General features: G+C 54.2%; 3 protein-coding genes across 12 annotated transcripts; 2 read left to right on the plus strand and 1 right to left on the minus strand.

Moving 5' to 3' along the window:
* CD37 (CD37 molecule) lies at positions 1-5,655 on the plus strand. Of its 3 annotated transcripts, none has more exons than XM_064581616.1 (9): positions 1-110; positions 851-925; positions 1,064-1,136; positions 1,989-2,113; positions 2,209-2,283; positions 2,795-2,899; positions 3,544-3,780; positions 4,156-4,239; positions 5,273-5,655. In XM_064581616.1, the coding sequence occupies exons 2-9, from the start codon at positions 857-859 to the stop codon at positions 5,348-5,350; spliced, it is 846 nt and encodes a 281-aa protein (XP_064437686.1). In that variant the 5' UTR covers positions 1-110; positions 851-856; the 3' UTR covers positions 5,351-5,655. The 3 variants fall into 3 exon arrangements, with proteins under 3 accessions (XP_064437686.1, XP_064437685.1, XP_045747873.1); XM_064581615.1 differs by having other exon boundaries at positions 2-110; positions 807-925; XM_045891917.2 differs by lacking the exon at positions 1-110 and adding an exon at positions 223-613.
* On the minus strand, positions 5,651-22,339 carry TEAD2 (TEA domain transcription factor 2). Of its 5 annotated transcripts, none has more exons than XM_064581614.1 (13): positions 22,264-22,339; positions 20,341-20,578; positions 19,745-19,809; positions 19,197-19,259; positions 18,018-18,029; positions 17,686-17,793; positions 17,519-17,577; positions 13,748-13,812; positions 12,556-12,704; positions 9,754-9,927; positions 7,984-8,106; positions 7,128-7,280; positions 5,651-6,414 (listed from the first exon to the last, which is right to left on the minus strand). In XM_064581614.1, exons 2-13 carry the CDS (start codon positions 20,570-20,572, stop codon positions 6,301-6,303), a joined length of 1,317 nt encoding a protein of 438 aa, XP_064437684.1. In that variant the 5' UTR covers positions 20,573-20,578; positions 22,264-22,339; the 3' UTR covers positions 5,651-6,300. The 5 variants fall into 5 exon arrangements, with proteins under 5 accessions (XP_064437684.1, XP_045747869.1, XP_045747868.1 ...); XM_045891913.3 differs by having other exon boundaries at positions 7,945-8,106; positions 22,224-22,331; XM_045891912.2 differs by having other exon boundaries at positions 7,945-8,106; positions 22,264-22,284.
* Positions 21,551-27,669, plus strand: DKKL1 (dickkopf like acrosomal protein 1). Of its 4 annotated transcripts, none has more exons than XM_054511186.2 (5): positions 22,367-22,438; positions 23,963-24,137; positions 24,652-24,792; positions 24,915-25,007; positions 27,269-27,669. In XM_054511186.2, the coding sequence occupies exons 2-5, from the start codon at positions 23,982-23,984 to the stop codon at positions 27,578-27,580; spliced, it is 702 nt and encodes a 233-aa protein (XP_054367161.1). In that variant the 5' UTR covers positions 22,367-22,438; positions 23,963-23,981; the 3' UTR covers positions 27,581-27,669. The 4 variants fall into 4 exon arrangements, with proteins under 4 accessions (XP_064437688.1, XP_054367161.1, XP_045746385.1 ...); XM_045890429.2 differs by lacking the exon at positions 22,367-22,438 and adding an exon at positions 23,509-23,703; XM_064581617.1 differs by lacking the exon at positions 22,367-22,438 and adding an exon at positions 23,697-23,759.

A 27,669-nucleotide genomic window follows, 5' to 3' on the forward strand; every position in this document is an offset into this window, starting at 1 on the left:
ACTTTCACTTCCCTCAGGTGCCCAACCCCTGCCCCAGCATATGGGAGCACCGCGGTCTACACTTGTTGCCAAGAACAGGATGCAGACTCTGAGAGAGGGGCCGTGACAAGGTGTATGTGGTGGTGGGGGGGAGGGCAATAAGCAGAGAAAGGACTGGCATGCAGAGAGAAGGGGCCAGAAACCCAGAGAGGGAGGAGATAAATGCGGGGGCCGGGGGGGGGGCAGGCAGGGATGGACAGAGACCCAGAGAGAAGGGAACAGAGACCCAGAAAAGGGAGGACGAGAGACTGAGGCAGGGGACAGGGAGGGATGCAGAGATGGCAGAGCTTAGCAGGCAGTGAGGTCAGAGTGTCTGTGAGGTCGGCTGCTGTCCAGGGTTGGCCTGGGGAAGCGGGGACAGAGAGGGATGCAGAGATGGCAGAGCTTAGCAGGCAGTGAGGTCAGAGTGTCTGTGAGGTCGGCTGCTGTCCAGGGTTGGCCTGGGGTCCTGGTGCCCAGAGTAAGGGGTACAAGGAGCTCAAGAGTCCCTGTGGGAGTCCCATAAGGAGCCATGGAGACCTGGGAGGGACTACCCAGCGTGTCCTTGGTGCCCACAAACTCCAAGGCCCCTCAGGTACTGGTGTGTGTCCCAGTGGGGCAGGTGAGGGAGGCGGGGGGGTGGGCAGAGACAGACAAGAAAGCCACCTCGCCTGTAGAGGGAGGGGGTGGGGCTCCACCCCGGGGACTTCCTCTTTCTCTGCGTTCTTCCTTTCTCCCTCTCCGTCTCTCACGGCCTCTGTCTTTCTGCCTGTCTCCTCCGGGGCCAGCACCTCTTCTGTTCTGTCCCTCCCACGGCTGCCCACCCCTCTAGGCGAAGATGTCGGCCCAGGACAGCTGCCTCAGCCTCATCAAGTACCTCCTCTTCGTTTTCAACCTCTTCTTCTTCGTGAGTTGCCACATGGCTGCCCAGCCCAGGCCCCGGCCCCCGCCCCTGCTGCAGCCACCTGACCTGATATATACCACTGCTGCCACCCCACCCCACCCCGCCTTTGCCCACCGTCACGTTCCCATCTCCTCTCGCCAGGTCCTAGGCAGCCTTATCTTCTGCTTTGGCATCTGGATACTCATTGACAAGACCAGCTTCGTGTCCTTTGTAGGTGAGGGGGCCGGGGCCATTGGGGAGGGCCTCCTGGAGCAAGTGTGACCTGGCCTTCCCCTGTGTGACATCCTGGGATCTCCACCGTCCCAGGCTCTGCTTCACAGCCTGCTACTGCTCTTAGCCTTGGGGTCTTCCTCTGGCGAATGAGTTGTGCATACGAACGATAATAAAAATGGTAATAGCCATTTCTCAGGCACTTCCTACACGGTATAGCTCATGCAGATGCTTATCAGATCCTCCCACAAACTTACCCTCTCTGGAGATTCAGAGAGGGGATGTCACCTACTGGAGGTCACACAGCAAGGAAGTAAAAGAGCAGATAGAACACTAATGATAGTAGGAAAGTAATAATGGACTAATAGTCGAGATCCTAATGGTTCATATTTAATAAGTGTTTGTCCTGTATTGAGGACTGCGTTGAACATATGCCTCCCATGTGTCCCTTAAAATAATCCTAGGGAGTAGATCATCCTCCCCTAGCCCTCAGGGAGGTTTTAGTGACTGATCCAATGCCACAGACCAAGTGATGGGACTGAAACTATTGGGGGTGAGGAGGAGGAGGAGAGACTGAGAGCAAGAGGGAGAAACTGTGACCAGGGAGGAAGGGGGACAGAGATCCAGAGAGAAGACAGAGACCTAGAGAGACTCAGAAGGGACAGAGTCCCAGACAGAGGGAGAGAGAGAATCCCAGAAGGAGAGAAACAGAGACTCAACATGTGGCAGGGACAGACACCCAGAGAAAGAGGCCCCCCAGAATATGCTCCCCAGTTGAGTGGCTGTGTGGGTGGGGAGTAGGGCTCCCTGGAGCTGTGTGCATGAGCCCAATGTCACTGCCTCTCACCTCCCCCAGGCTTGTCCTTCGTGCCCCTGCAGATCTGGTCCAAAGCCCTGGCCACCTCAGGAATTCTCACCATGGGCCTTGCCCTCCTGGGCTGTGTGGGGGCCCTGAAGGAGCTCCGCTGCCTCCTGGGCCTGGTGAGTGCCCTGCCCATATCCCCCCTCCAATAGAGCCCTGGCAGCTCTGCATCCTGGGAGGGGACTCAGTCTGAACTCTCCACTCTGCCCCCCAGTATTTTGGGATACTGCTGCTCCTGTTTGCCACGCAGATCACCCTGGGAATCCTTATCTCCACTCAGCGGATGCGGGTGAGCTTGGCTTCCCCTCCCCACACTCCCCCCCCCCCCCCCCGCCAAATGTATGGGGCGGTGGAGGGGGGAAAAACAAGAGCAGACACGGGCTGACATGGACAAAGGGAAAAAACAGTGACAGGCAGAGGAAGACAGTGAGAGTCAGAGACCCAGAGACAGACACACAGGAAGATAGAGACAAGGAGAGTCAAAGGAAGATCACGACACGGACGAAGACATAGTAAGAGATACAGATCCAAAGGTAGACAGAAAACAGGCGGAGAAACAGGAGAGACAGAGACCTAATGAGAGAGCGTGGGAGATAGCGGGGGAACAGAAAGACAGACCATAGAAACATGCAGAGATTTTGAGGAACAGAGACATAGCCATTCAGTGAGAAATTGAGACCGACTTCAAGCCGCTCGGGGGACCCCTTGGGACTGAGAAAGCCCGGGAGTGGCTGGACTGGGTAGGGGCAAAGGGGGGTGGGAAAGCGAGTGGGAATCCAGCCTCATTCTCCGTCTCTTAGCTGGAACGGAGGGTGAAGGACATCGTGATGGAGACAATCCAAAACTACCGCTCGCGTCCGGAGGAGTCGGTGGCGGAGGAGAGTTGGGACTACGTGCAGTTCCAGGTGCGTGAGGCCCCCACCCACGCGGACGCGTATCCCTCCCTCTAGCTCAGGGACTCTGACGAAGCCGGGGCCCGCAGCTCCGGGACCGCAAGGTAACCCTACCCCACCCACCCCACCTCCTGCCAGCCCAACGTGGCCCCGCCCCCAGAAGATAACGTAACCGACTCCAACGTGGGCTTTTCCCCCAAGCTCCCAGAGACCCTGGAGAGGCTCCGCTTTGTGCCCCGACAAGACTTCGCCCTCAGCCCCAAGGCCCTAGCGTAACCCCACTCCCTAATCCTTAGTGACTGTGGCCCTCACGGGACCCGACCCACGTGAGACTCCATTCCCTGGTCATTCACATGGCCCTGCCCTCCCATCCACCTGTCCCCTACCTGAGGCTGAATTGCACTGCCCACCCAATCTTCGGTGCGCAGAGCGATTCTGCAGCTCCTCCCACAGCCCCAGGTGGCCCGTGATTCATCTCTCCCAACCCCATGTTCCCCTAATGTCCCCAAGCCTAGCCCGCCGTCCCCCACCCTGCACCCACTATTTAGCTCTCTGCTCCCCAACACGACCTCATACACATCACCCAGTCCCCTGAACCCCCAAATCATCTTGAATCCCTCCAGTCCCCGTCCCTCTGACTCTTGTCCCTCTTCCAGCTGCGCTGCTGCGGCTGGAACTCTCCTCGGGACTGGTTCAATATCCCCAGCCTCATCAGCAACGAGTCGGAGGTGCATCGCGTGCCCTGCTCCTGCTATAATTCATCAGCGACCAATGACTCCGCAGTCTTCGATAAGCTCTCCTTCACCCAGTTCAGCCGGCTCGGACCACTGGCGCGGCCCCGGCACAGTACAGACCTTTGCGTGGTTCCTGCAAACAGCAATATCTACAGCGAGGTGGGGACGGTTTGGAGTCGGCTAGAAAGGGGAGGGCCCTGTGAGGGAGTAGGGCAGCGGCAGGGGCTTGCTCCCCAGGAGGCGGAGCCGCAGGACTTGGGAAGGGTCTGCAGGGTGGGGCTACGAGAAAGCGGTATATCAGGAGGGGTGGGGCTCCCTAGAAGGGGCGTGGTCCGTAGGGGCGGGGCCTAAAAGTCCTGACTGAAAGGACGCTGGGACCGCGCGAAGTGGAGAGACCGTAGAGAACCCTACTAACTAGGGATGCGGGCGGTGCCTGAAGGAGGGGTGAGGGCTGGGCTGAGGAGAACAGTGGGCACGGGCTTGAGGGCGAATCCCAGAAAGAACCCTACTTTTAACCTTTCCCGACATTCCCAGGGCTGCGCGCGGAGCCTCCAAAAGTGGTTGCACAACAACCTCATCTCCATAGTGGGCATTTGTCTGGGCGTCGGTCTACTTGAGGTAATCTGGACCCGTCCCGACTCGCGATTGGCCGTACAGTCCGTAGACGGCCCCGCCCCAAGCTGCGCGTCCTCCCATTTTCTGGGAAAGGTGCATGCGTGCTAGAGCGTCAGCCAATCCAGGCTCTCCTGCCTCTCCACTTGGCACGAGGGAGACCCACCCTCTGCGAGCCCTGATTGGTTGCAGGCAGGAAGCAGGCGTTCCCTCCCGCTCTCGCGAAGTTCCCATTGGTCCTCCTTGGCGTTCCAGCCCCCTGCTCTTAGCTGCAATATCCCTCCCCTTTCCCCGCAGGTGAGTGTAGCGGGGCTGAGCCTTCTACTACTGCGCTGGGCGCTCCGCCGCGAACGCCAGCTGCAGGTGCCGGGCGCCTGTGATTCGAGCCCCGGGCCTGGCCCGAGTGCTGATGGCGGCGGCGGGCGCTGTGGTGTACTGAGCAGCAGCGGGCGTAGCGGCGGTCTGTGGGGTGGCTGGGGCATGGCGGATGCCTGTCCCAACTGGGGGGACAAGTCCCCACAGGGCAAGCTGCCCATGGCCCTGGGGCCCTGGCCGCTTTGGGATCAAGACGAGGAACAACCCGAGACCGGGAGCGCGGGCGAGGAGGTGGAGGTCGAGGTGGAATTAGCGGCCGAGGCAGAGAGGGAGACCGATGAGCTTCCGGAATAAAGTACCCTGGGCTAGCTCTGGATCTCACTCCTTCCCAGACTCTAAACCTGCGCTAGACGCAGCTGGATACCCCTACCCCACCCTATTCCCCTTCTTTCCATCTTCCCTCCTCCCCCCGCATCTTTGGTAACTTACCCCAAGCCCCCAAATTCCCATCCCTGACCCCATCTTTCTCAACCTGGCGGAGCTCCCCCTCTAGCCCCACCCTTCTCCGCCCCTCCCATGATCCCATCCCACCCAAATCTCCGCGCTTCATTTTCTTCCCCTGGCGCAACCCCTTTTTTCTCCCTCGGAACCCCCACCATTCCGACCCCAATCCTCCTAGCCGGCATCCCATGGACCTCTCTGACCAGGTCTCCTTTCTCTATAGCTCAGCTTCATGACGCTCTCGATATTCCTGTGCAGAAACCTGGATCAAGTCTACGACCGGCTCGCTCGGTACCGCTAGGCCCCCGCCCCTTCCCAAAGCCCCGCCCCATCCCCTTCAAGTGCCCTAGGGGCTTCCCTGTGGTCTGTAAATATTTGTTCAATCCCCAGTTCGCCCCAACCATTGAGTCCTCCACCTCCTCATTTCCCCGGGGGGACCCAGATGTCTGCCTGCCCAGCTGCTGTCACTTCTCCCGCGGGACCTGGGGCTTCCGGCCACCAGCTTCCTGCCCCCAAAGATACCTCGTTTCCTTGCCTCATCTTTCGGCTTACCACCTCCCACAGGATTATTTTCGCCCAAACCCCAAATAAATCCCTTGCGTTTTGGTAAAATAGTTTTATCCTCTGTCAAAACACAAACCAACACACTTTGCCGGTGAGGGGAGGCAACACAGTATATAGCCCACGTCTTATTGAGAAGAGAGGATGAAATTTAAAAGCCTCACCCCACAGCTTGCCCAGCTGAGAAAAAGTCACGACCCTAATACCCACTTATAAATATCTCTTGTTATATTAAAAAAAATATTTCCAGGGCCCACCTGGCTCTGCTCCTGCACAAAGGGTTAACCTTCAATATTTGATCTCAAGGTCACAGGGTTGGGGGTGGTAAAGAGAGGCAGATTGGGAAGGGGGGGTGTTGAAAAACAGAGAGACAAACCAGCATACTTTCTAAGGCCATCCAAAACATCCAGAACCAAGTTGGGGGAGGGCGCCTGTTAGAGACTGAGAAACCAGTGCTGTACCTCGTGGCTGTCTCACTCCTGTCCCCAGTCCCTGATGCTCTGGAGTGATCTGTCCTTTCAGCTACCACTGTGAGGTCTCGGTATCAGGACCCATCTTTTCAACTCACCACCCAGCTTTTAAGGTCCTCTAACACGGAGCAGCCCCCTCCCCAAATGAGCATGAAGAAAGCTGGAGGTACTTCCTGGGAGGAGGGTATTCCGGGGGGTGAGCCACTTTTGGGGCCCCCTTTCAGTCCCTGACCAGGCGATAAATGTGGTGCTGGGCCCCCCGCTCACTGGTGGAGACCTCAAAGACGTAGGCGGTGCAGAGCAGCAGCTCCTGGGTGTCTCTGTTTGTCACCACCTGCCAAGGAGGTCAAGAGAAAGGGTTTATGCAAAAAAGGAAGAGCAAGGACCACTGTGTCCTCCCCGAGGTACCATAGGATACCTAGGAAAGAGGTCCCCACCATATCACATTCCCTAGGTAGAGGGGATGCCTGACATGTCTGGTTCCCCATCTGAGCGTTGGCAGTGAGGGGCCTCACATCAGATGGCATATCAAAGTTAACCAAAGTGGGGGCGCCTGGGTGACTCAGTTAAGCGTCCAACTCTTGGTTTCGGCTCAGGTCATGATCTCATGGTCATGAGATCAAGCCCCACATTGGGCTCTGTGCTCAGTGCGGAGTCTACTTCAGATTCTCTCTCCCTTTCCCTCTCCCTTCAGCTCTCTCTCTCAAATAAAATCTATGAAGTTAACCAAAGTTAAAGGGGATCCCACCATATCATGTTCCCTGGGCTAAGGTTAGATTCCCTATGAAGGGGGGATCCCCTAAACTGAGGATCCGCCATGGGATGTCCTCCAAGTCAGTTTCCCCAGTGACAGGGGGATCCCCCTAAATGAGAGTGCTGTGGAGTCCCCACCACATCAGTTTCCTGGGTAAAGGGGTCACCTAAGCAAAGGCTCAGCTGTGGGCTCCCCCCTGTCAGTCCCCCAGGTGAAAGGGTCCCCGGGCTGAGGGGCTGTTGTGGGCACTCCCCACATCAGCTATCCTGCTCGGCCCAGCCCCCATGCCTCACCTGGAGGATGGTGAAGTTCTCCAGGACGCTGTTCATCATATAGCGCTCGGGCAGCTGTCGCAGTTTGTGCAAGAAATTCACCAGGTACTCACACATGGGTGAGCGCAGCAGGCGGTACACAAACCTCCCATCCTCCAGCTGGGCACGCTCCGTCTGAACCGGGATGGGGGCGCAGAGTGGGGAGGACAGTGACCAAGAGACAGGGGTCACCCCAGGCACTGTGTGCATCCCTGATGCCACGCCCACTCCCCACTGCCATCCTTCCCCCATCGCCCCATCCTTGGGACCTGGACCCTTGGGTATCCAACTTGGGATCCCTGAGCCTGCAAACCAGGAAGCCCTCCAGCCTCTCAAAACTGTGCTCTGAACCCTCCTCCAAGACCTCTGAACTGCTCTGACCCCCAGGCCCTCAGATACCCTCACACCCTCCAAAGACCCCCCCTCCACTAGGTCTCCGAACTCTGACTTCTGAGTTCAAGACCCCTCCAGCAATCCCTAAGTGTGACCCCTAAACCTCCTTGCCCTGCAGATTTCTCCATATCCATAAGAACCTTCTGAATCTTAGTGACTGTAAATCTCTGTACCACACATTACCTTTGAACCCTCAAAATAATCCCTACATGTGACTTGGGAACACAATATCAGCTCTAAGCCCATGTATTAATGAAATCCCCAAAGAGGACGGGATACTCCCCACCCCACCACACAGACACCCAAGTGCAGGGGCTGTTGTGGCTTTGGTCCTTTTAGTCTGCACCCCCAAAGTGGCAGGTGGCTGGGCGCTCACCTGCCCGGAGCTCCACCCCTCCAGCCTCACCTCCACCTTCTCCACCACCTGCTTGCCAAAGGAGCAGACCTTGGAGGAACAGGTGAGGGTCATGTGCTCCAGGCTCTCGTACTGGCTGCTCACTCCGTAGAAGCCACCGCTGCTGCCACCAGTCCCTACCTCCTCGCCACTTGGGCCCCAGTTCAAGTCCGCCTGGAGGATAGGGACGCACAGGTAGGTTCCTTATAAATGGTAGGGACTCTCCTCAAGTGGGAACTCTGCGCCATGGCCTGGTTTCCCCCATAGCCCCAAAGTCCCTCCCAGGTCCTTCAGTCCCCCATAGCCCATGCAGTTGCCTACCTCTCCTCCTCTGTATTCAAAGCCCCATGTCTCCACGGGCCTGTTTCTGGAAAACACCCACCCTCCTATTGGTACTGGAGAAGGCTGGCTCCCTAAAATGGTCCTGACCCCTCTCTCCCCAGTCACAGCGCCCCCCTCCTCCACCCAACAATTCAACTTTCTTCTCCTGAAGCCCCCAACTCAGGAGTTCAGCCCCTTCCAAGGCCCTGGTTACTAAGAAGGCAGTTTACTCCCTAGCAACCAGAGACTCCGCCCCCCTCCCCCAGGCCTTCGGGACCCTGGTTGCTAAGGCAAGTGGCTACTCCCTAGCAAAGGGGCCTGCAGGGGCCTGGGGAAACCTGACGCCTCTCCAGAACATTCTCCCCAGCCCTTTCAGCCAATCCTTGGAGGTCAGACCCCTCTAAGATCCCAGTGGCCAAGTGGGCAGACAGTCCATTAGGCCAAGTGGGACCTAACAAAGCCTAAGACCTCATCACACTTGCGGTCTGAGCCCCTTGGTCACCTTTTCGGGAAGCCTACCTCTCTCTCTTCCTAACTTTAGTTGCTCACTCGACCAGGTCACTCTCTGAGATCGTTTAATCTCCTCAGAGACCTGACGCCATGCATCACCCTGGCAATGGCCACTCCCAGCCTCCCCAGCCACACCCCTGCATCCCTTCAGAGGCTGGGCTTTCTAGGAGTTGTTCTCCAGACAGACCTGGTGAGGCCTGTCTTAAGTCCCAACGATGCCTAAGATCTCAGCGGCACATCCGCAGAGCCATCTTGGGCCCCCACACATTAGAACAACTTATAACCACGGTTGCTACAGGCCCAGCTGAGCCAGTAAACTTCAAGCCCTCAGCCCGCTTCCTTCTTAGACACTAGATCATGCCACAGCTCTGGTTAACAAGCGTTAACACCCCCCTGAACATTCATAACATTTACTGGATCCCTACAGCATCAGCCACCGTAGTGGATACCAAACCGAATGGGCCTAAGAAAGACCCAAGATGGACCCTCTTGTTCACAATTATATACATAGCACTTGGCATAGAGCCAGTATACAGTAAGTGCTCAATAAATGATTGTTTAATAAATAAATGCTTTCACAAAGTCCCTCCCAGGTCCTTCAGTCACTTTTTTAAGGCCAGACATTCTCTAGCAACAGGGCCTGGTGGCACTGTGCTCTCTTCAGAAACCAAACTCTGTGCCTCTATTTGCTAAGGGACGGGAGCCATCCCTTAGCAACAAGGCTTCACGTGGCCGGGTGGGGCGCAGGGAAGTCTGAAGGGTTGCAAGCCAATCCCCAAGGCCACATCAGTCACGCAACTGGTTGTGGCAAAGTCTAGTGTGATCTGGGGAGGTCCAAGTCCTATCCATCCCCCCCTGGGGGTAACACTCCTCGGTGTTCCTTGTTACAAAGCGGGCTGACACTCTGAGCTTGTCTCCCTTAGAGCCAGAGGCCTTATAGATGGGAGACCACGTGATTTGTGGGCACTTTGTTTTGGTGGCAGAACTCACCCAGAACTTGACCAGGAAGAAGGCGTGAGGGGGCCCGCGATCATACAGCTCCCGAAGGCCACCCTTTTTCTCAGGGAATTTGTCATAGATCTGCCGGACGTCCACACTCTCGAGGGGGGGCGCTCCAGGGCTGGGGCAGTGCTGGCTGATGTGTACGAACAGGTGCCTCTGGTACTGAGAAGGGTGGGCCGTGGGTGAGGAGTGGGATATAGGCTGGACCCCGGGTGCTCACTGCCCCCAGCTCCCACTAGCTGTTTCACACTGTCCACCCAGACACTGGGCCTGACTCCCAAGCACTGTCACCATTCCCTTCTGCCCCACAGCACCTCAGTCCCCAAGTCCTGTCCCCTGCTCTCCATCCCCACAGCCCTGTCCTCTCCACCCTCTCCCCAGCCTCCTCCCTGGCCTCCCAGCCTCCGATCTCCACTCTCCAGGTCATCCCTCACACACCCCCAGAGCTGACCGTGGACCTCCCCTGCTCACAATCCTCCTGTGGCTCCCCAGAGCACCCAGGACAAAACCCACACCCCCTCAACCTGGCCCTATACTGAATAGGTGCTCCTAAATGTTCAGTCGATGGATGGATGGATGGATGGATGGATGGATGGATGGATGGATGGATGGAATCCACATGGCCCACATCAAGACTCCCTATCTGTCCCCATTCTTACCACTTCTTGTCCATAGTCAGAAATCCTCATACCTTTCCCATTTTCTCTGTCATTAGAAATCCTCCCTCCATCCTCCAATGCCCAAGTCTATGCAAATCTGCCTCTTCCTTAAAGCCTCACTTGATCACAATCAGATGGGACCTCTCTTTTCTATAGTTCCCCATCACCCTCAGGAGAAAGTCTAGATCCCCCAGCTTGGCAATGCCAGCTTCTCCCAAACTGGCACCTGCCCACCTGCAGCCTCACCAGCTCCCGCACCTTATTTGACTATTTGTTTCCCTGAAAACTTCATGCTGTTTTCATCTCTGTACCTGGAACATAAAGTTCTGCACGTGGCAAACTCCTACATAACCCTCAAAGCCCAACTCAAATGGTGTCATTTCTGGGAAGTCTTCACTAACTTCCCAGGCAGAATGACTCCTCTGGGGATGGCTGGGTGGCTCACTCGGTTAAGCATCTGCCTTCGGCTCAGGTCATGATCCCAGGGTCCTTGGATCGAGTCCTGCTTTGGGCTCCTTGCTCGGCGAGGAGCCTGCCCTTCCCTCTGCCCACACCCCTGCTTGTGCTCTCTGACAAATAAATAAGTAAATCTTAAAAAAAAAAAAGAATGACTGCTCTGTACACCCACGAAAACATGAGCTTCCCCTATCCCAGCACATACTCATCGTTCAATAGACATCTATTGAGAGACCTACTGTGTGCAGGCACTGGGTCCTATGGCTATAAGACAAAGTCCCTGGCCTCATGAAGTCTACTAGCAAAGACAGAAAATTTTAAAAATCAACCCATGGATAAAATAAATTTCAGAGTGACAAATGCTATGAAAAAAATTCCCAATAAAGAATAGTAAAGCGGTTGAGCATGATGGCAGCTGGTATTTTCCATAAAGTGGTCTGGGGAATACAATCTGAGAAGATAAGCAAAGGCCTGAATGAATGGAGAGAGACAGTGGTGGTATCTGGGGAAAACATATTCCAGGTGGCAAGAATAGCAGATGCAAAGGCCCTGAGGCAGGAGTGGGCCTGGTGTGTTTGAGAAAGAGCATGGAGGCCAGTGTGACCAGAGCAGAGTGGGCAAGCATATAAGGGCAGGAGGTGAGGGCAGAGCAGGAATTGGGGTCAGATCATGCAGAGCCTTGTGGGAAACTGAAAAGACTTTACCTTTGCTCCAAGTGAGATGAGAGGGTTTCAACTTGGGTTTTATAGAACCACCATACACAGCAATTGGTGTTTATGTGGCTGTGGCAGAGACTGCTAGGTGTTCAGAAACCCCCCATTCCTTTTCACACAACTAAACTACACTTCCCAGACCCCTTTGCAGTGAGGTGTGGCCACATGACTAAATTCTGGCCAATGGGATGTGAGCAGAACCTGATAGTTGTCACCTCCAAGACAGACCCCCGTAAAAACTCCTGCACAATTCTTGAGTCTCTCCCTTCCACCATCTGCTGGCCAGATGCAGGGAATCCAGCAGCAGATTCTGAAGCCCTAGAAAACGTCAGAATCACAAAATGGAAGGAGCCTGAATTCTCCGAATCACTGTGTGTAAAGCTCCTAACTGAACAGCTACACTGAAATGTTACATGAGTGAGAAACTGGTGTTATGTTCAGTCCCTGAAGGTTAAGGTTATTTCTGCTAACAGTCAGCCCACCATGACTAATATGGCATCTGTCTCCGTCCAGGCCCAGGAAAAGCTCAAGTCTAGAAACAAGATCTGTTTTCCAGGTTCCCAGTCTCCACCACAAAGCCTGGCACACAGTAGGCCCTCAAAAATATTTGCTGAATGAACAAGCAATGACCTGGAGAGTTTCTCTGACCTTCCCAACCGTGACCCCACGACCATCCAGTTCCTCCATGCTAGCAGTTCTCAAAGTGTGGTCCCCAGGCCAGCAGCATCAACATCGCCTGGGAGAATGTTAGAAATGCAAATTCTCAAGCCCCACACCAGACCTACTGATTCAGAATCTGAAGGTGGGGCCCGGCAATCTATGTTTCAACAAGCCCTCCATGTTATTTTGATACATGCTAAAGTTTGAGAACCACTGGTTTATCCTTTCCCTTCCTATCACCCTCTACATTCCAACCCCCTGCCCCCGCTCCCGGCCAGTGACTATTCTAAAATTGCACTCACAGAATCAACGGCATCGGGTGGTTCCACAAAGGCTGAGAACTCCACCAGCTGCAACCGGGCAGTGCCCAGGGCCCGAGCCTGCCAGGCTGGGGGTGATGGGGCAGGTGGGGGCAGGGCAGGGGGCGACAGGGCTTGGGGGGGCTCGTACCCTAGAGAGAGGAAAAAAAGAACAATAAAAATGGCTAACATGTATTAAATACATCAAGCACTCTTCTCTCTTGCCTACCTCCGCTTAGAAGCTAAAAAAGCTAAATACTCACTTTCCCAGCCTCCCTTGCAACTAGAGATGGCCATGTGACACAGTCCTGGCCAATGAGACGTTAGGGGAAATCTGCTGAGGGGCTTCTGAGAAGGAGTTTCTTCCTGAATGAAAAAGACAGAACTTTGGGAGGAGACAGCTTTTGGCCCTGGCCAAGTCCTGCTTGAGACATGATGCCTGGAATCACAACAGCCATCTTGGGACAGTAAGAGGCCAAGGGACCTAGAGAGATGCCAGTCCTCATACTGCTGAGCTGCTGAGTCAGCATAAGAGCACCCCATCTCCAGACTTTTTGTTATGTAAAATCATTAAAGCCTTTATTATTTAAGGCACTATTAATTTGGGCATTCTGTTATTTGCAGCCAAAAGCATTACGAATTGATGAATCTGTGGAACCTGAGAGTTCTCTTTCACCAGTATGAGTTCTTAGGACCACATCAGCATGGACTTCTGGAAGCCATCTTTGCTGCCAGGTGGGAATGAAGCCACCACACACCACAGGGGAAAGCAGAACCAAGCAAAGCTGATACTACCATTTGAGCCCCTGGATCCAGCTGTGCCTGAAGCCGTCTAGTCACCCCTGAAATATCAGTTACCTAAACCAATAAATTCCTTTTTTTTTTAGCTTGATTTAAGCAAATCATTGAGCTTGATTTCAGTTTCTGCCACTTGCATCTGAAAGAATCTTCATATGGACCTTCCCAGTGTCCTCGAGGCTAGCACGTGGCAGAACACAAACCCAGTGTGTCTGAATTCAAAGGCCATGATCTTAACCACTACAAATTCTATCACTCATCTTTCCATACCCCCTATAAGCCTTGCCTCAGATCTGGACCTCTGTAGAAATGTGTGGCCTGATCAGTGGAAGGTGAAGGAAAGGCAGTTGGGGTTGAGGAGAGAGGGGAGACAAGAAGATACAGAGTAGACTCTTACCTGGGAGGTCAGTAGATGGGGGGGTCAGTGACAAGGAGAACGGTGTCTGCGAGAATGGCTTCACACTGAGGGAGAAAGGAAGCTGGGGGTCAGCAAGGTAGAAAGGTAACTGTACCAGCTAAGGTTTACCAGGGGCCACCACAAGCCAGACCCTTTGCTAGCTAGCACGTAATGCGCAAAAGTTCACTGAATCCTCACAGCCTGGGAGGTTAGATGCAATTACTGCTCTTCCCATTTTGCGTAGGAGGAAACTGAGGCACACACAGTCACAAAGCTGGGGCACAGTGGAGCCTGGGCTCAAATCCAAGTCAGTCCCAACTACGAAGCCTGTGGTCTTGTTGATGATATTTTGGTGCCTCTCACAAAATGGCAGAAAGAGAAGAGAAACAGGATCTCAGGAGGTGGGGAAAAAAAACACAAAAGAATAGGCAACGTGGGGAAAGAGGAGGATGAAGGGTCAGGAGGGTAGGAGAAAATGACCAGGGGCGCCTGGGTGGCTCAGTTGGTTAAGCGACTGCCTTCGGCTCAGGTCATGATCCTGGAGTCCCGGGATCGAGTCCCGCATCAGGCTCCCTGCTCGGCGGGGAGTCTGCTTCTCCCTCTGACCCTCCCCCCTCTCATGCTCTCTCTCTCATTCTCTCTCTCAAATAAATAAATAAAATCTTTAAAAAAAAAAAAAAAGAAATTAGTAATAGGGGCGCCTGGGTGGCTCAGTTGGTTGAGCGACTGCCTTCGGCTCAGGTCGTGATCCTGGAGTCTCGGGATCGAGCCCCGCATCAGGCTCCCTGCTCAGCAGGGAGTCTGCTTCTCCCTCTGACCCTCCCCCATCTCATGTTCTCTGTCTCTCATTCTCTCTCTTGCAAATACATAAAATCTTAAAAAAAAAAAAAGAAAAAGAAAATGACCAAGGGTCAGGAGATGGGACATCGATCCGAAGTTTGGGGTGGGGAAGCAGCACAACAAAATCTAAATGTCCAATTTAGATTCTGTCCAATGCAACTTCCTGCCATGATGGACATGTTCCATACCTGCACTGTCCAGTATGGTAGTCACTGGCCACATGTTGCTACTGAGCATATGACACGTGACTACTGAGCACGAATGTGACTAGAGTGCCTAAGGGACTGAATTTTTAATCTTTTTTTAAAAGATTTTATTTATTTATTTGACAGAGAGAGGGATAGCGAGAGCAGGAACACAAGCAGGGGGAGTGGGAGAGGGAGAAACAGGCTTCCCGCAGAGCAGGGAGCCCGATGCAGGGCTCGATCCTAGGACCCTGGGATCATGACCCGAGCCAAAGGCAGACGCTTAACGACTGAGCCACCCAGGCGCCCCTGAATTTTTAATTTTAATCGACTTAAAATTCAGTAACTATACGTGGCTAGTGACTGCGGGATCAGACAGCACAGCTCTAGAGGCCAATTACTCTAGAGACCATGGGTAGCCGAGGGGATGATTGAGACTGAAAGGTCAGAGGCCACAGAGAAAACACTTGGGGTCAGAGGTCAGGAAGAGGTCAAGAGTCAAAAGACCAGGGGCACCTGGCTGGCTCGGTCCATTCAGCACGAGACTCTGGATCTCAGGTTTGTGGGTTCGAGCCCCATGTACGGTGTAGAGATTACTAAAAATAAAATCTTGGGGCGCCCCAATAAAATCTTTTTTAAAAATTAAAAAAAATCAAATCTTAAAAAAATAATAATAATAAAATAAAATCTTAAGGGGTGCCTGGGTGGTTCAGTAAGTTAAGCGTCTGACTCTTGATTTCGGCTCAAGTCGTGATTTCATGGGTCAAAGGATGGAGCCCTACATTGGGCTCCCTGCTCAGCGGGAGTCTGCCTGAGATTCTCTCTCTCTCTCTCTCAAATAAATAAATAAAAATAAGATAAAACAAAATAAAATATTTAAAAATAAGTAAATAAAATATTTTAAAAAATGAAAATTAAAAATATTTAAAAAAACCAAAAGAGTCAAAAGACCAGAATCAGAAAGACACAAACTCAAGGGACCTTCAGACCTCCACTCCCAGGGGCCTTGCCCTAGTACTCGGCATCCCAATTCTGAAATCTAAACTCCAGTACCCTACCCACTGACTTAATCTCTTGTCATCAGGGCTGCTGGCCAAACACCACCTCCTCAGAGAGGACTTTCTTGATCACTGTGTAAATAGGGCACATACACCTTGTTTTATTTCCCACATTTATTCCTTTCGTGTGAATGTTTATTTGTTTACATGTTTATTGTCGGTCTCCTCCCCGCTCCAAATGGGGGGATCCATGAAGGAAGGGATCCTGTTTAACTTGTTTAATGCTATGTCCTGATCTAATGAGAGTACCGGGCACTTAATAGGTGCTCAATAAACATTCGACTGACTGGCCAGTGGCTGAATACCTTCTCTCATTTCCTGGAGCTCACCAAATCTTCCTACCTCAGCGCCTTGGCACATGCTGTTTTCACTGCCTAAAATATTCCCAAAATGGGTGCCTGGGTGGCTTGGTCGTTAGGTGTCTGCCTTCGGCTCAGGTCATGATCTCAGGGTCCCAGGATCAAGTCCCACATCGGGCTCCCTGCTCGGCGGGAAGCCTGCTTCTCCCTCTCCCACTCCCCCTGCTTGTGTTCCTGCTCTCGCTATCTCTCTCTCTGTCAAATAAATAAAATCTTTAAAAAAAAAAAATATTCCCAAACCCCATTCTTCGCCTGGCCAAGTCCTACTCTGCCTTCAAGGTTACCTCCTCACAGAAACCCCCAGAACTCTCTCCCTCAACCCAGAACCTGGTGCAGTTCTTCACAGCACATCACATACTCTTCAGTTTTGTGTTTAGGCAGGCGATGATTTAATTAACATCCATCTCCCCCATTTGACTATCAGCTCCCCTAAAGGTGGACCCCAGTGCCACTGACCCACCCCTCCTTCCAGCTCAGCCCCCTCCCTGCAAACCTGCAGTTCCTTCTGCCCAGGGGACTTGTTCTGACCCTTTCCTGGGTCCTAGCACCTCACCGGGGAAATTTCTTCTCTCCCTGGAGCCTGGATCCCACAGCATGTCACTTCCCTCCTTCTCTGGCAACACCCTCAACACCACTCCTCACAGCCCTGCGGCCACATTGCCCTCCCAACACCCTGCCTGGATCCATCGGCTGCTCTCTGGGCTGAAAACTGCCCTTCCCATGAGTCTCTGGGGCTTGTTTCTATTCTTCCAGGCAACAAACACATTCTGTCACCCTCAGGGCTCTCTCAGGGCTAAAATGGACATTCCCATGTACCTCAGGGACCCATTTCCTTCCTTTGACTCTGAGAGAAGACACCTGCTCTCCCCTCAGGCCCAAGAACACCTCTGCGGGAGGAGAACACACCTTCCCATGAGCCTCTGGGGCCTAGCCAATCTCACTGGGATGCCATTATCCCCACGGACATCCTCCCGGCCCTGCACATTCATCCAGTCCCACACTGAGTTCCTTTCTTCCCCAAACCTGCTCCTCCCCCAGGTCACCCATCTCCGGACTGCCACCAACCCCAGTCACCACCTGACCCTGGGCACTGTCCCTGCCTCCCCACTCCTTCTCAGTCCGTGAGGCCCCTCCTCCGGACTCTCGCTTCGCTGCCCCCCCTCCCCCCCAGTATCCCAGGTCAGGCCACGTCCTCTGCTCCAGATCCTCACCCCAGCCTCCTCTCTGGGATTCAAATCCAGAGAGCTGGGTGCAGAAGCAGGGTAAGAAAGGTCTATGTAGACAGAATGGGGGGAGTGGGGGTGCTGAGCCCAAACAGAAAGTACTCACTCTGGAACATTCCAGGGGGGACCAGAGCCCCCTGACCAAAACTGGAAAAGCTCAGAAGCCTGAAAAAGAGACAAAGAAGGGGGGGCAGGGGTCAGTCAGTCAGTCAGTGCCCCGTCAAAACCAGAGCCCCCCCTTTCCAGTTCTGAGCCCCCCAATCCCTCAGCCACCTGAGGACCAGCAGGGCCCAGTTTGGCCTGCAGGGAAGGTGCTGAGATGAGCTGGGCTGAGGACATGGTGGCCATGGTCTGGAAAGCCTTGTCCTTGGAAACCTGGTCCTGGAGGAGAAGTTGAGGTCCATGTTAATGGGGAATCCCAGTCGACACAGCAAGGGTGGGTCAATGCCAGGGAGGGCAAGCATGGGGAGATGCGGAGCTGGGGAGTCAAGGCAAAGGTTTGGGGGAGGGCACAAATCCTTCTTCCTACAGCCCCCTGCCCCTCCTGGCCCCCTCAGGAATGCTGGGGTAAAGCAGCGGGTGGGAGGATGGGCAGGGGGACTTACCACATTCAAGGCCTGCCCGTGGGGGTGGGGGAGGGTGCCAAAGGAAGAAAGAAAACATGACTTAGGAAGTGAGGCCTGGATTCTCACCTTCCTGCTCTCCCTACCCCTACAGTTCCACCACCCTGAGCTGAAAAATGGGAGGAAAGGGGAGCAAGGATGAATATGGAACAGGAAGTAGAGGGGCCAAGGCCTAGAGGGAAAAAGGGGTTCTTATACCCAGCATAAAAGACAGTACACAGTATAAGGGTTTCTAGGTCAAAAAAGAGGTGGAAGTGAAGGTTTCCGGATATGCCGACAAGAGGACGTGAGAATTTCAGACCCAGAGGGAATAGGTAGTGAACATTTCCTAGCCCAGACAGGACAGAGATGGGACCATGAGGTCCAGAAAAGACCAGAAGTGAAAGTTTTTTGGACCTGGAGAGAAAGCAGATGGAGGCTTCTGGGTACAAAAAAAAAAAAAAAAAAAAAAAGAACAGGAAGTGATGGTCCCCAAATCCAAAGGAAGAGGCAGAAAAGACCCTACACCCAGAGGAGAAGAAAATGAGGGTCTCGGGCCAAGAGGGAACCGGAAATCCAGCGGATGAAGAAAAAGGATGTGAAAATTTCCAAACAAAACAAAGATTTCTGGACACGGAAATGACAGGCAGGCCACATGGGGACTAAAAAATGGGAAGATGAACCAGAAAGAGATGAAGAAGAGGTCCTCATAGCACATGAGGGGAAAGAGAGGACACCAGGAGGAGGAGAGGAGAGGAGAGGAGAGGGAGGGAGGGAGGGGAATGACAGCAGTGGCCAGAGGAGAGGCCTGACACCCTGTCCTTCTTGCCTGTCTTGAGCTAAATCTCGGTCCCCCTCTCTCTACGAATCTCTTCCTCACCCAGGACCTCTATCCACCCCACTCCCTGGGCCACTCACCCCCCACCTGGGATCTCTACTTCCTCATTCTGTCTACGTCTCCGTGTGACTGTCCCCATCTCTGGTTCTCTGTTACCCACTCTGGACCTCCCTGTCCCCCTTTCTCTGCATTGCTGTTGACCTCTTCTCTGGGTCTCTGTCTCCCCTCTCTCGCTGGGTCTCCGTCTCCTTCTCCCTGGGTCTCTGTGTCCCTCTCTCTGATCCTCTGTCCCCCACTCTCATGGTCTCTGCCCCCTCTCTCTGGGTGTCTGCCTTGGTCCCTACCTTGAGCTTGGACTGGATTTCCCTTGATTTCCTTCGAGCCAGAACTTGGATGTGACTAGAGACCTGGGGGGAGCGACAGAGAAGCAGACTCAGGCCATGGCCACTTACCCCTTGAATCCCCTCCCCCTTCCCACCCTCCAGGTGGCCCCCAGAGCTCCCAGAACATGAAAGATGATGAACGCACAGAACATACTAGCTATCTCCGGCACATGCTAACACAGATGTGTCCACAGAGGCTGGTCTCTTCTCACCAGTGCTACTGATCTTCCCCAGACCCAGCAAATCCGGGCCTCCTTTCCCTTCCTCATCTTCTTTCTGGATCTTTTCGGCCTCTCTACCTTAGTCTCTGGTTCTAACACAGCTGCTAAGAGATCCAGACCAAAACAGGCACAGTAGAGAATACTCATAGAGGTGCCAACGAGACAGACGAAAGCACATGAACCAGATACTCCTTGAACCTGAAGCCGCCCATCTGAGGATGCCGCCCCCCCCCCCCCCTCCAAAGACAAGCCCGCCCCAGAGAGAGGCCCACAAGTCAGTCCCGAGACCTGTTTGCGAGTTCGGGTCTTCCCTGTTCTCAGCTTGATGTAGCGGGCAATCAGCTCATTCCGACCTGAAGAGTCAAAGACGGGACAGAGTTAGACCTTCACGGGACTTCCCAACACACAGGACACCAGGGAAGAAGAGAGAAGCAACAGTCTGCAAGCAAGCTGGGCTGCAGATCATTGCAGCTCTTTGGGAGAGGAGTTACCACCACAGGCTTGGGAGCCTGACTGCCTGGGTTCAAATCCCAGCTCCCCACTGCTGTGACCTTGGGCAAACCACTTAACCCTCCTATGCCTCAGTTTTCTCATCTGTGCAAGTAGCAATGCAGCTCCTACCTGAGTCTTTTTTTTTTTTTTTAAGATTTTATTTATTTATCTGAGACAGAGAGAATGAGAGAGACAGCACATGAGAGGGGGGAGGGTCAGAGGGAGAAGCAGGCTCCCCGCCGAGCAGGGAGCCCGATGCGGGACTCGATCCCGGGACTCCAGGATCATGACCTGAGCCGAAGGCAGTCGCTTAACCAACTGAGCCACCCAGGCGCCCTCCTACCTGAGTCTTAATCAGTGGGGGCCAGGGCAGAAGAGAGGGGCGGACTCACCATACATCTTGCCTTCATCAGACAGGATGATTTTCCGCCGGCCGCATGGTGGGTAGATGGCCAGGGCCTCCTGGAAGCTCTGCTCGATGTCTGGACTCCACACACCTTCTGCGTCCGGACCCCCATCGCCCCCAGCCCCCTCGCTGCCGCCGGTGCCCTCCTCACTTCCTTCCTCACTTCCTGTCCAGCCACTGCCATCGTCCAGGGGGGCCCCAGCCCGGGGTTCCCCCATCTGGGCCTGGAGGAACATAGAGCTCAGCAAGGTTCCCCACCCCCCACCCAGCCGCCCCCCAGAGAGACTTCAGGGCAGTGAGGGCTGGGAGTTCAGATTGCTGGGTCTGAGGGAGGAGAGAGCGAGGGGGCCCGGATTTCTGGGTCTGAGGGAAGCAGGAGGCTGGGGGTCGGGACTCCTAAGTTCTGCAGAAGGGGGCTGGATTTTCTAGGGCAGCTGAGGGTAACAGTGTCCTCTGTGTTTCCAGGGGAACTGGGTTGTGGTGAAGTCTTGAAGACCCCAGAGTAATGCCTACCGCGCATGAGGGCCAAACCTTTGGGTATGGATTACTGGCTTAAAGAAGACTGGAGTCAGGGCCTAGTTGCAGGGAAGGGGGTTGTGGATGAGATCTTCTCAGTCCCACCCCAAGAACAGGTGCTAGGATGTGAACAGCAGCTGCTAGAAAAGAAGGAGGAGGGGCCCTGGCCCTAGTAAGACTGAAGGGGGGGGCGTCCAGAGAGAGGGGGACAGAGATCCAGGGAGCACAGACAGACTTCCAGAGAGGGGGAAACAGAGATCCAGTGGGGCGGGGGGGGGGGGGGGGGGGACAGACACCCAGAGAGGGGAGGCAGAGAGACCCAGAGAAAGAGGGGGACAGAGACCCAGAGAGAAGGGGAGAGAGACCCAGAGAGAGAAGGGACAGAGACTCAGGGCAAAAACTCAAGCCCAGACCAGGAAAGACCCACAGAACCACAGACTGGAGGGCAGGGGCGCCCTGCCATCAGGAGAGCCAGAACAAAGGGCCCAGGCGTCCCCTCCCCCAGTTTCCCACAACCCCCATCTGGGGAGGGGCTGGCCGGCAAGGGCGCCTCCCCTCTGGCCCTCGGCCCCGCCCCTTCCCTCCCCTCCCCCTGCGCCGTGGGCTCGGATCCAACTCAAGTTCCCAGTGACTTTCCGGAGGCCAGGAACAGGGGAAAACTTTTTCCAATACAGTCAGATCCCGCCTCCCAGTCGGCTCCACGTCTTCCACAGCTTTCCCAGGACCCCAGAGTCCAGGCTCCCATCCCCCTCCTCCCTCGGACCCTGGAGCCCAGGCCGAGACAGACAAAGACCCCAGGCCGAGCCCAGTGGCGCTGAGGCGTTCAGGACCCCGTAGGCCAAAATCCCAGCCCAGCTCTCCCCATGTGGCCAGACAAAGGGACGGAGGAGCCGGGTAAGAAAGGTCCCCACTAATTTCCCGCCCCAGGCCCCAAACTTCCGAAAAGGCAAGACTGAAGATCCAGAAAGCACTGTAGCCCGCCCTATGCCACCCCGGAGGCCTCCTTTCTCCATTAGGAGGACCAGGCGTCCACAAATGACACACAGAAACCAATTCGGTTAGAAACACGTACAGGATCCTTTCTCACTTCAAACCCGCACCGCCGCATACACTCATACCCTCCGGACACAGCCGCCAAAGTCCCCAGCCCTCACCCACTCCCGAGCGCACAATCCCAAACTCAGACCCATCAACAGACACCCCAACTCCGGCGAAAGTTCCAACACCTCACTAAGACTCGGTCACAAGAGCAAACTCGGGCCCCCGGGCAAAAAGAGGGCGGCAAGCAATTCAGAGACGATCCCACAAACACCTCAACTCACAACACGTAGTTTCCCACCCCAACTCACACACCCCAAAGCTGGATCCCCGACTCCCGCCGGCGCCTTCCTACCTCCCGGCCTGGGGCTGGGGAGCCGCGGGCGGGCGGGGCGCTGCGAGGGAGAAAGTTGCCCGGGAGCTTTGTTTGGGAAAAGTGGGAGGGACCGGAGGGGGGGCGGGCCCGGGCGCCGGACACAGGGAAGGGGGATCCGACCGTGACAGTTTGGAGGATTTTTGCTTTGGCAAAGGTGAAGTCTAGCTTGGGCCTGGTAGGAACTTCAGGATTCAGATACTTGCAACCCTGGGAGAGGAGAGGGATGGGGGATCCGGACTCCTAGGTCCCAGGGCGGAGATTGATGGGGGCCAAGAAACCTGGGTCTGAAGGAGCTGGGGTCTGGGGCCCTGGACTTTTGACTACCCTCTAATGTGTTTGTATTTGGGGATGTGGGAGTGATAAGAACACAAAAGAATCTTTTCTGTTCAGCCTCAAGTATATTTTTTGAGGATCGGGGTATGTGAGGATGGGTTTTTGATTTCTAAGACAACAGGGTTTCCTGTGACTTTGCCAGAGTTAAGAGGCGGGCAAGAGGACTGGGAATTTATTGGAGATTCACGGGAGAGCAGACTCTTGCAAACACACGCGCCAGTGGACTGGAGGTGGCAGCTATCCCAAGACCGGGAGAGAGCCTCGGTGCCCGAGCGGAGAGGAGCTACGGCCCGGGCTCCTGGGTCCCTCAAAGATGAGGTGTCGGATGTTCAAACTCAGGGAAATAGAAGCGCTTGGGGTCCGGACTCTGGGACCCTAAGGCGAAGGGAGCCTGGATTCCGGGCTCCTTGGAAGGTGGAACATAGGACTGGATTTAGGTTTCCGGAGAGGGTGGGGCTTTTTAGTGGAACCGAAGAGGGCTGTTGAATGCAGCAATCGTTTCAAATCCCGGAGAAGACGAGAAAGGACACGGAGAAACTCAGAGATAAATACAAAACTAAGGAGGGGATGAACCAGAATGTTCGGACTCGGGGACTGGGAGCCTAAGAATGGAACTGAAGGGGCTAGCGGCGAGACCCGGGGCACAGAGGAGTGGCCCAGGTGTGGGGGCACGGCTCTAAGCGAGGGGCGTGGCCATCTGCCATTGAAGTTGGGCGCGAGGGCCGAGATCCGAGAACGCAGGCCACACCGGGGATTCAGGGCCGAGGTCAACCGGCAGGGGCGTGGTCAGGCGGTGGGGGTGTGGTTAACAAATAGGGGCGTGCCTCCGCCCTTAAGGGCGTGACCACCCAATAGCGGGCCCGGCTCGTGGGTGAGGTCAGCAGATGGGGGCGTGGTCAGGTAATAGGGGCGAGGCTAAGGCTCGCGGAGCTCATCCAACGCTCCAGGTATCCCGCCTGGGCTCGAGACCAGAACTGTTTGGATTTAACAGTCCGTGGACCGACGGCTGGAGTCTGAGAGTCCGGTGACCCGGCTGTGGTCTAGCATAAGGCGGGGCCCAGGAAAAGGGGCGGGGCGTGGGAGAAGGTGAGGAATGAGATCTGGATATGAATGCGGGCGAAGGAGAGGAAAGAGATCCGTTTGTGAGGCAGCTCCCTGAGGAGACGGGCCTGGGAGGAGGGGCGGGGCCTGACGCGATGGAGGGAGTGGGGCCAGAAGGACCGAGGGGGAGCAGTGGGCGGGGTGTGAGGAATTGCCTGGGCCAGGAATGGGAAAGGGGTGCAGGTCTTGGGTGGGGGCGTGACCATTTTAGAAGCGGGGACTCTGACCCCTACCTATGCCACAGCCTCCCGGCCCGCCCCGCAATGTGGCAACCTCTGGTCCTCCTGCTGCTGGTCCCCTCTGCCCTGGTGCCCCCCTCCACTGCAGCCCCGATCCGCGATGCTGACGCCCAAGAGAGCTCCTCAGGTTTTCTAGGCCTCCAGAGCCTAATTCAAGGCTTCACCCGGCTTTTCCTGAAAGTGAGCAATGGCAAGGATTGGGGGTAGGAAGAGGTACAAAGGAGAGGGATGGGGGCAGATGGGGACTGAAAGATGGAAGGGGTTCGGAGAGACAGAATGGAAGGCGGGTTGCGGCCAGGCAGAAGGAGTAAGAGAAGGAGTCAAAGGGACCGAGAGAGATCAATAGAGGGTGACAGCAGACCGAGAGAGAGGAAGAAAGGGAGGAAATCAAGCAGAGAGGGAGATGGGACAGAGAGACAAAGACTGGATGGAGAGAGAGACTCGGAAGAAGAAGGGGATGGGGTCATAGAGACAGTAAGACGGGGGCGGGAGGGGGGAGCAGGAATAGGAAGGTTATGGGACAGATGGGGGATGGGACACAAGGTGACCAGGTTAGGCCCTAAGGGTCAGAGGACAGAGAGAGAAGGAGCTGGGAGGTACTTGGGGCAAGGCCTCAAGGACATCCTGGTAGGGCTGCAGATTTACTTGGGAGTCTTGAGATCCAGCAAATCAATGGTCCCTCCTCTGGCCCCAGGATGACTTGCTGCGGGGCATGGACAGCTTCTTCTCTGCCCCCCTGGACTTCCGGGGCCTCCCCAAGAACTACCACCAAGAAGAGAACCAGGAACACCGTCTGGGGAACAACACAATCTCTAGCCACCTCCAGATCGACAAGGTGCCTGTGCTGGGAAGTCCCTCCTGGAGTCTCCCCATGATCCCTCATGCTGCAGCATCAGTGGGGAGGAGGGCAGCGGAAGGAAGCAGTTTTGCTCTCACTCTCTCCTCCTGATCTCACAGGTGACAGACAACAAAACAGGAGAGGTGCTGATCTCCGAGCAGGTGGTGGCATCCATTGAGCCGGGAAAGGGGAGCTTGGAAGGTGACTGGAAGGTTAGGACATGCCCCTGACAAAATGTCCCATCCCAAACATTTTCTGTAGTTTAGGAGAAGATGAGTTGACACTTCCATTCTGACTGTTCACTTCCTCTCACTGGGCCTCAGTTTTATCATCTGTCAAAGGGACCAACCAGCTCTCAGAAATGAGGGTTTACAACCTCAGAGTATATCTCCCCACTCGCTTAGTAAACCCCAGAGAGTTTTGTAAACCAAAAACTGCTTTACCAAGTGCTGGGTAATCTTCACCCTTGTAAATCCCAAAGGGTGTTTTTATCTCAAAGTACTCTGCAAACTTCCAAGTACTTTTTAATCTATCCCAAAGGGATAGATCTCTCTCTCATAAACTTCAGAATGTGATCTTTCATTCCAAAGTGCTTTATGAACCCCAAATCCTTTGCGTAGCTCACCTTTGTAAACCTCTAAGGGTGATTCTAACCACAAAGTGCTTATTTTCTTATCCTAAAACGTTTTAAGAACCCCCAAGCACTTGGCAAACCCATATGGGTCTTCCACACACACCCCCCAACCAGATTTTCTTGAATTTTTGAATCTACAGAACAGTTTAAAGATATATATAATACAGTAAACCTGTATTCCCTTTTCCATAGAGCAAAGTTTCTTGACCTGGGCACCATTGGTATTCGGGGCTGGATAATCTTTGGTTGCAGGGGCTGTCCTGTGCCCTGTAGGATGTTTATAAGCAGTGCTACCTCTACCCACCAGATGGAAGTCGCGTCCCCTCCCCCACCAGTTGTGACAACCAAAAAAGGTCTCCAGAATTCTGTTGAGAACCACTGGCCTAGATGCACCAGTTGTGAACATTTTACCACATTTACTTTATTTTTTTTTAAGATTTTATTTATTTATTTGACAGAGGGAGACAGCGAGAGAGGGAACACAAGCAGGGGGAGTGGGAGAGGGAGAAGCAGGCCTCCCGCTGAGCAGGGAGCCCGATACCGGGCTCGATCCCAGGACCCCGGGATCATGACCTGAGCCGAAGGCAGACGCTTAACGACTGAGCCACCCAGGCACCCCACATTTACTTTATTTTTACTTTATCATTTTTGAACTATGTGACAGTGAAGTATTGACATCATGGCACGCCACCCTTAAAGCCTTCAGTGGGTATCTCCAAAGAATAATGCATTCTCCCGCATGACCACAGTACCATTTTTACACCCAAGAAATTTAACATTGATAATCACACTATTAGAGTTTCTGTATTAGTTTGCTAGGGCTGCCGTAACAAAGTACCACAGACTGGGTGGCTGAAACAACAGAAATGCTGGTTCCCAGTTCTGGAGGCTGGGCATTCAAGGTCAGGGTGTCACCAGGTTTGGTTCTTTCTGAGGCTGTGAGGAAGAATCTGTTCCATGCCTCTCCCCTAGCCTCTGGCGGTCTGCGGAAAATCTGTGGCATTCCTTGAAATGTAGAAGCATTCCCCCCCCACCCCCATTTCTGCCTTCATCTTTCTCGGACTTGTCTCCATGTGCACCTCTTTGTCCAAATTTCCCCCTTTGCATAAGGACACCAGTCGTATTAGATTACGGCCCACCCTAATGACCTTGTCTTAACTAATGAAATCTGCAATGACCCTGTTTCCAAATAAGATCACATTCTGAGGTACTGGGAATTAGGACTTTACCATACGAATGGGGGTGGGGGCGTGGAGACACAAATCTCCTACAGGACTTCTCAGAAAAATGCAGACTCTGATTCAGTAGGTCTGGATGTCTAATTTGCTAATTTATATGTCTAACAAGCTCCCAAATGTTGCTGATGCTGCTGGTCCACAGCCCACACTTTGAGTAGCAAGGAGCAAACAGACATTCAGTCCATACTCAACTGTCCTGAAAGAGGGACCAAAAGCTGTCCATAAGAGCTGATTTGGTTTTTGACCCAGGATTAAATCAAGGATCACACGTTGCAATTGTGTGCTTTAGGAAAGCCAAGAGCTTTTAATCCCAAAGTGATTTGTACATTTCCAATTGCTTTCTAAACCTTAGAGTATGTTTAATCCTAAAATGGTTTTGAAACCTCGGAAAATGTGCTTTCCATCCCAAGAGTATTCTATAAATCTCAGTATTTTAAATTCTAAAGCACTTGTAAACCCCATCCTTTGTAAACCACAAAATGAGCTTTAAACTCCCAAAGCACCCTGTTGGTGGCAAAATGGGCTGAATATGCCAGAACGGACTTAGCATTCTGGGGTTGTCATTTGGAGTTTAAGACGTCTCCTTGTCCCTCCTCCCCAGGTTCCCAAGATAGAGGAGAAGGAGGCCTTGGTGCCTGTCCCAAAAGCCATCGACAGCTTCCACCCAGAACCCCATCCCCAAGTGGCCTTCTGGATCATGAAGCTGCCAAGGCGGAGGTCCCACCAGGATGTTCAGGAGGGCGGCCACTGGCTCAGTGAGAAGCGACACCGCCTGCAGGCCATCCGGGATGGGCTCCGGGAGGAGACCCTCGAAGACAGCCTCGAAGAGGGGACCCAGGGCTCCTCCCACTCCAAGCTGCCCTCCCGGAAGACCCACTTCTTATACATCCTCAGGCCCTCCCAGCAGCTATAGGGGTGGGGACCAGGGAATGCCTGCATGTACCCCCCACCAGACCCCACCCCAAGTACCATATAGAAATAAAGTTCTTATATCTAGCAGCA

This window comes from Mirounga angustirostris, unplaced genomic scaffold, assembly GCF_029215605.1.
Source record: "Mirounga angustirostris isolate CCGP_5_RB_7025 unplaced genomic scaffold, mMirAng1.0.hap1 SCAF_16, whole genome shotgun sequence".
Taxonomy (NCBI): domain Eukaryota; kingdom Metazoa; phylum Chordata; class Mammalia; order Carnivora; family Phocidae; genus Mirounga; species Mirounga angustirostris.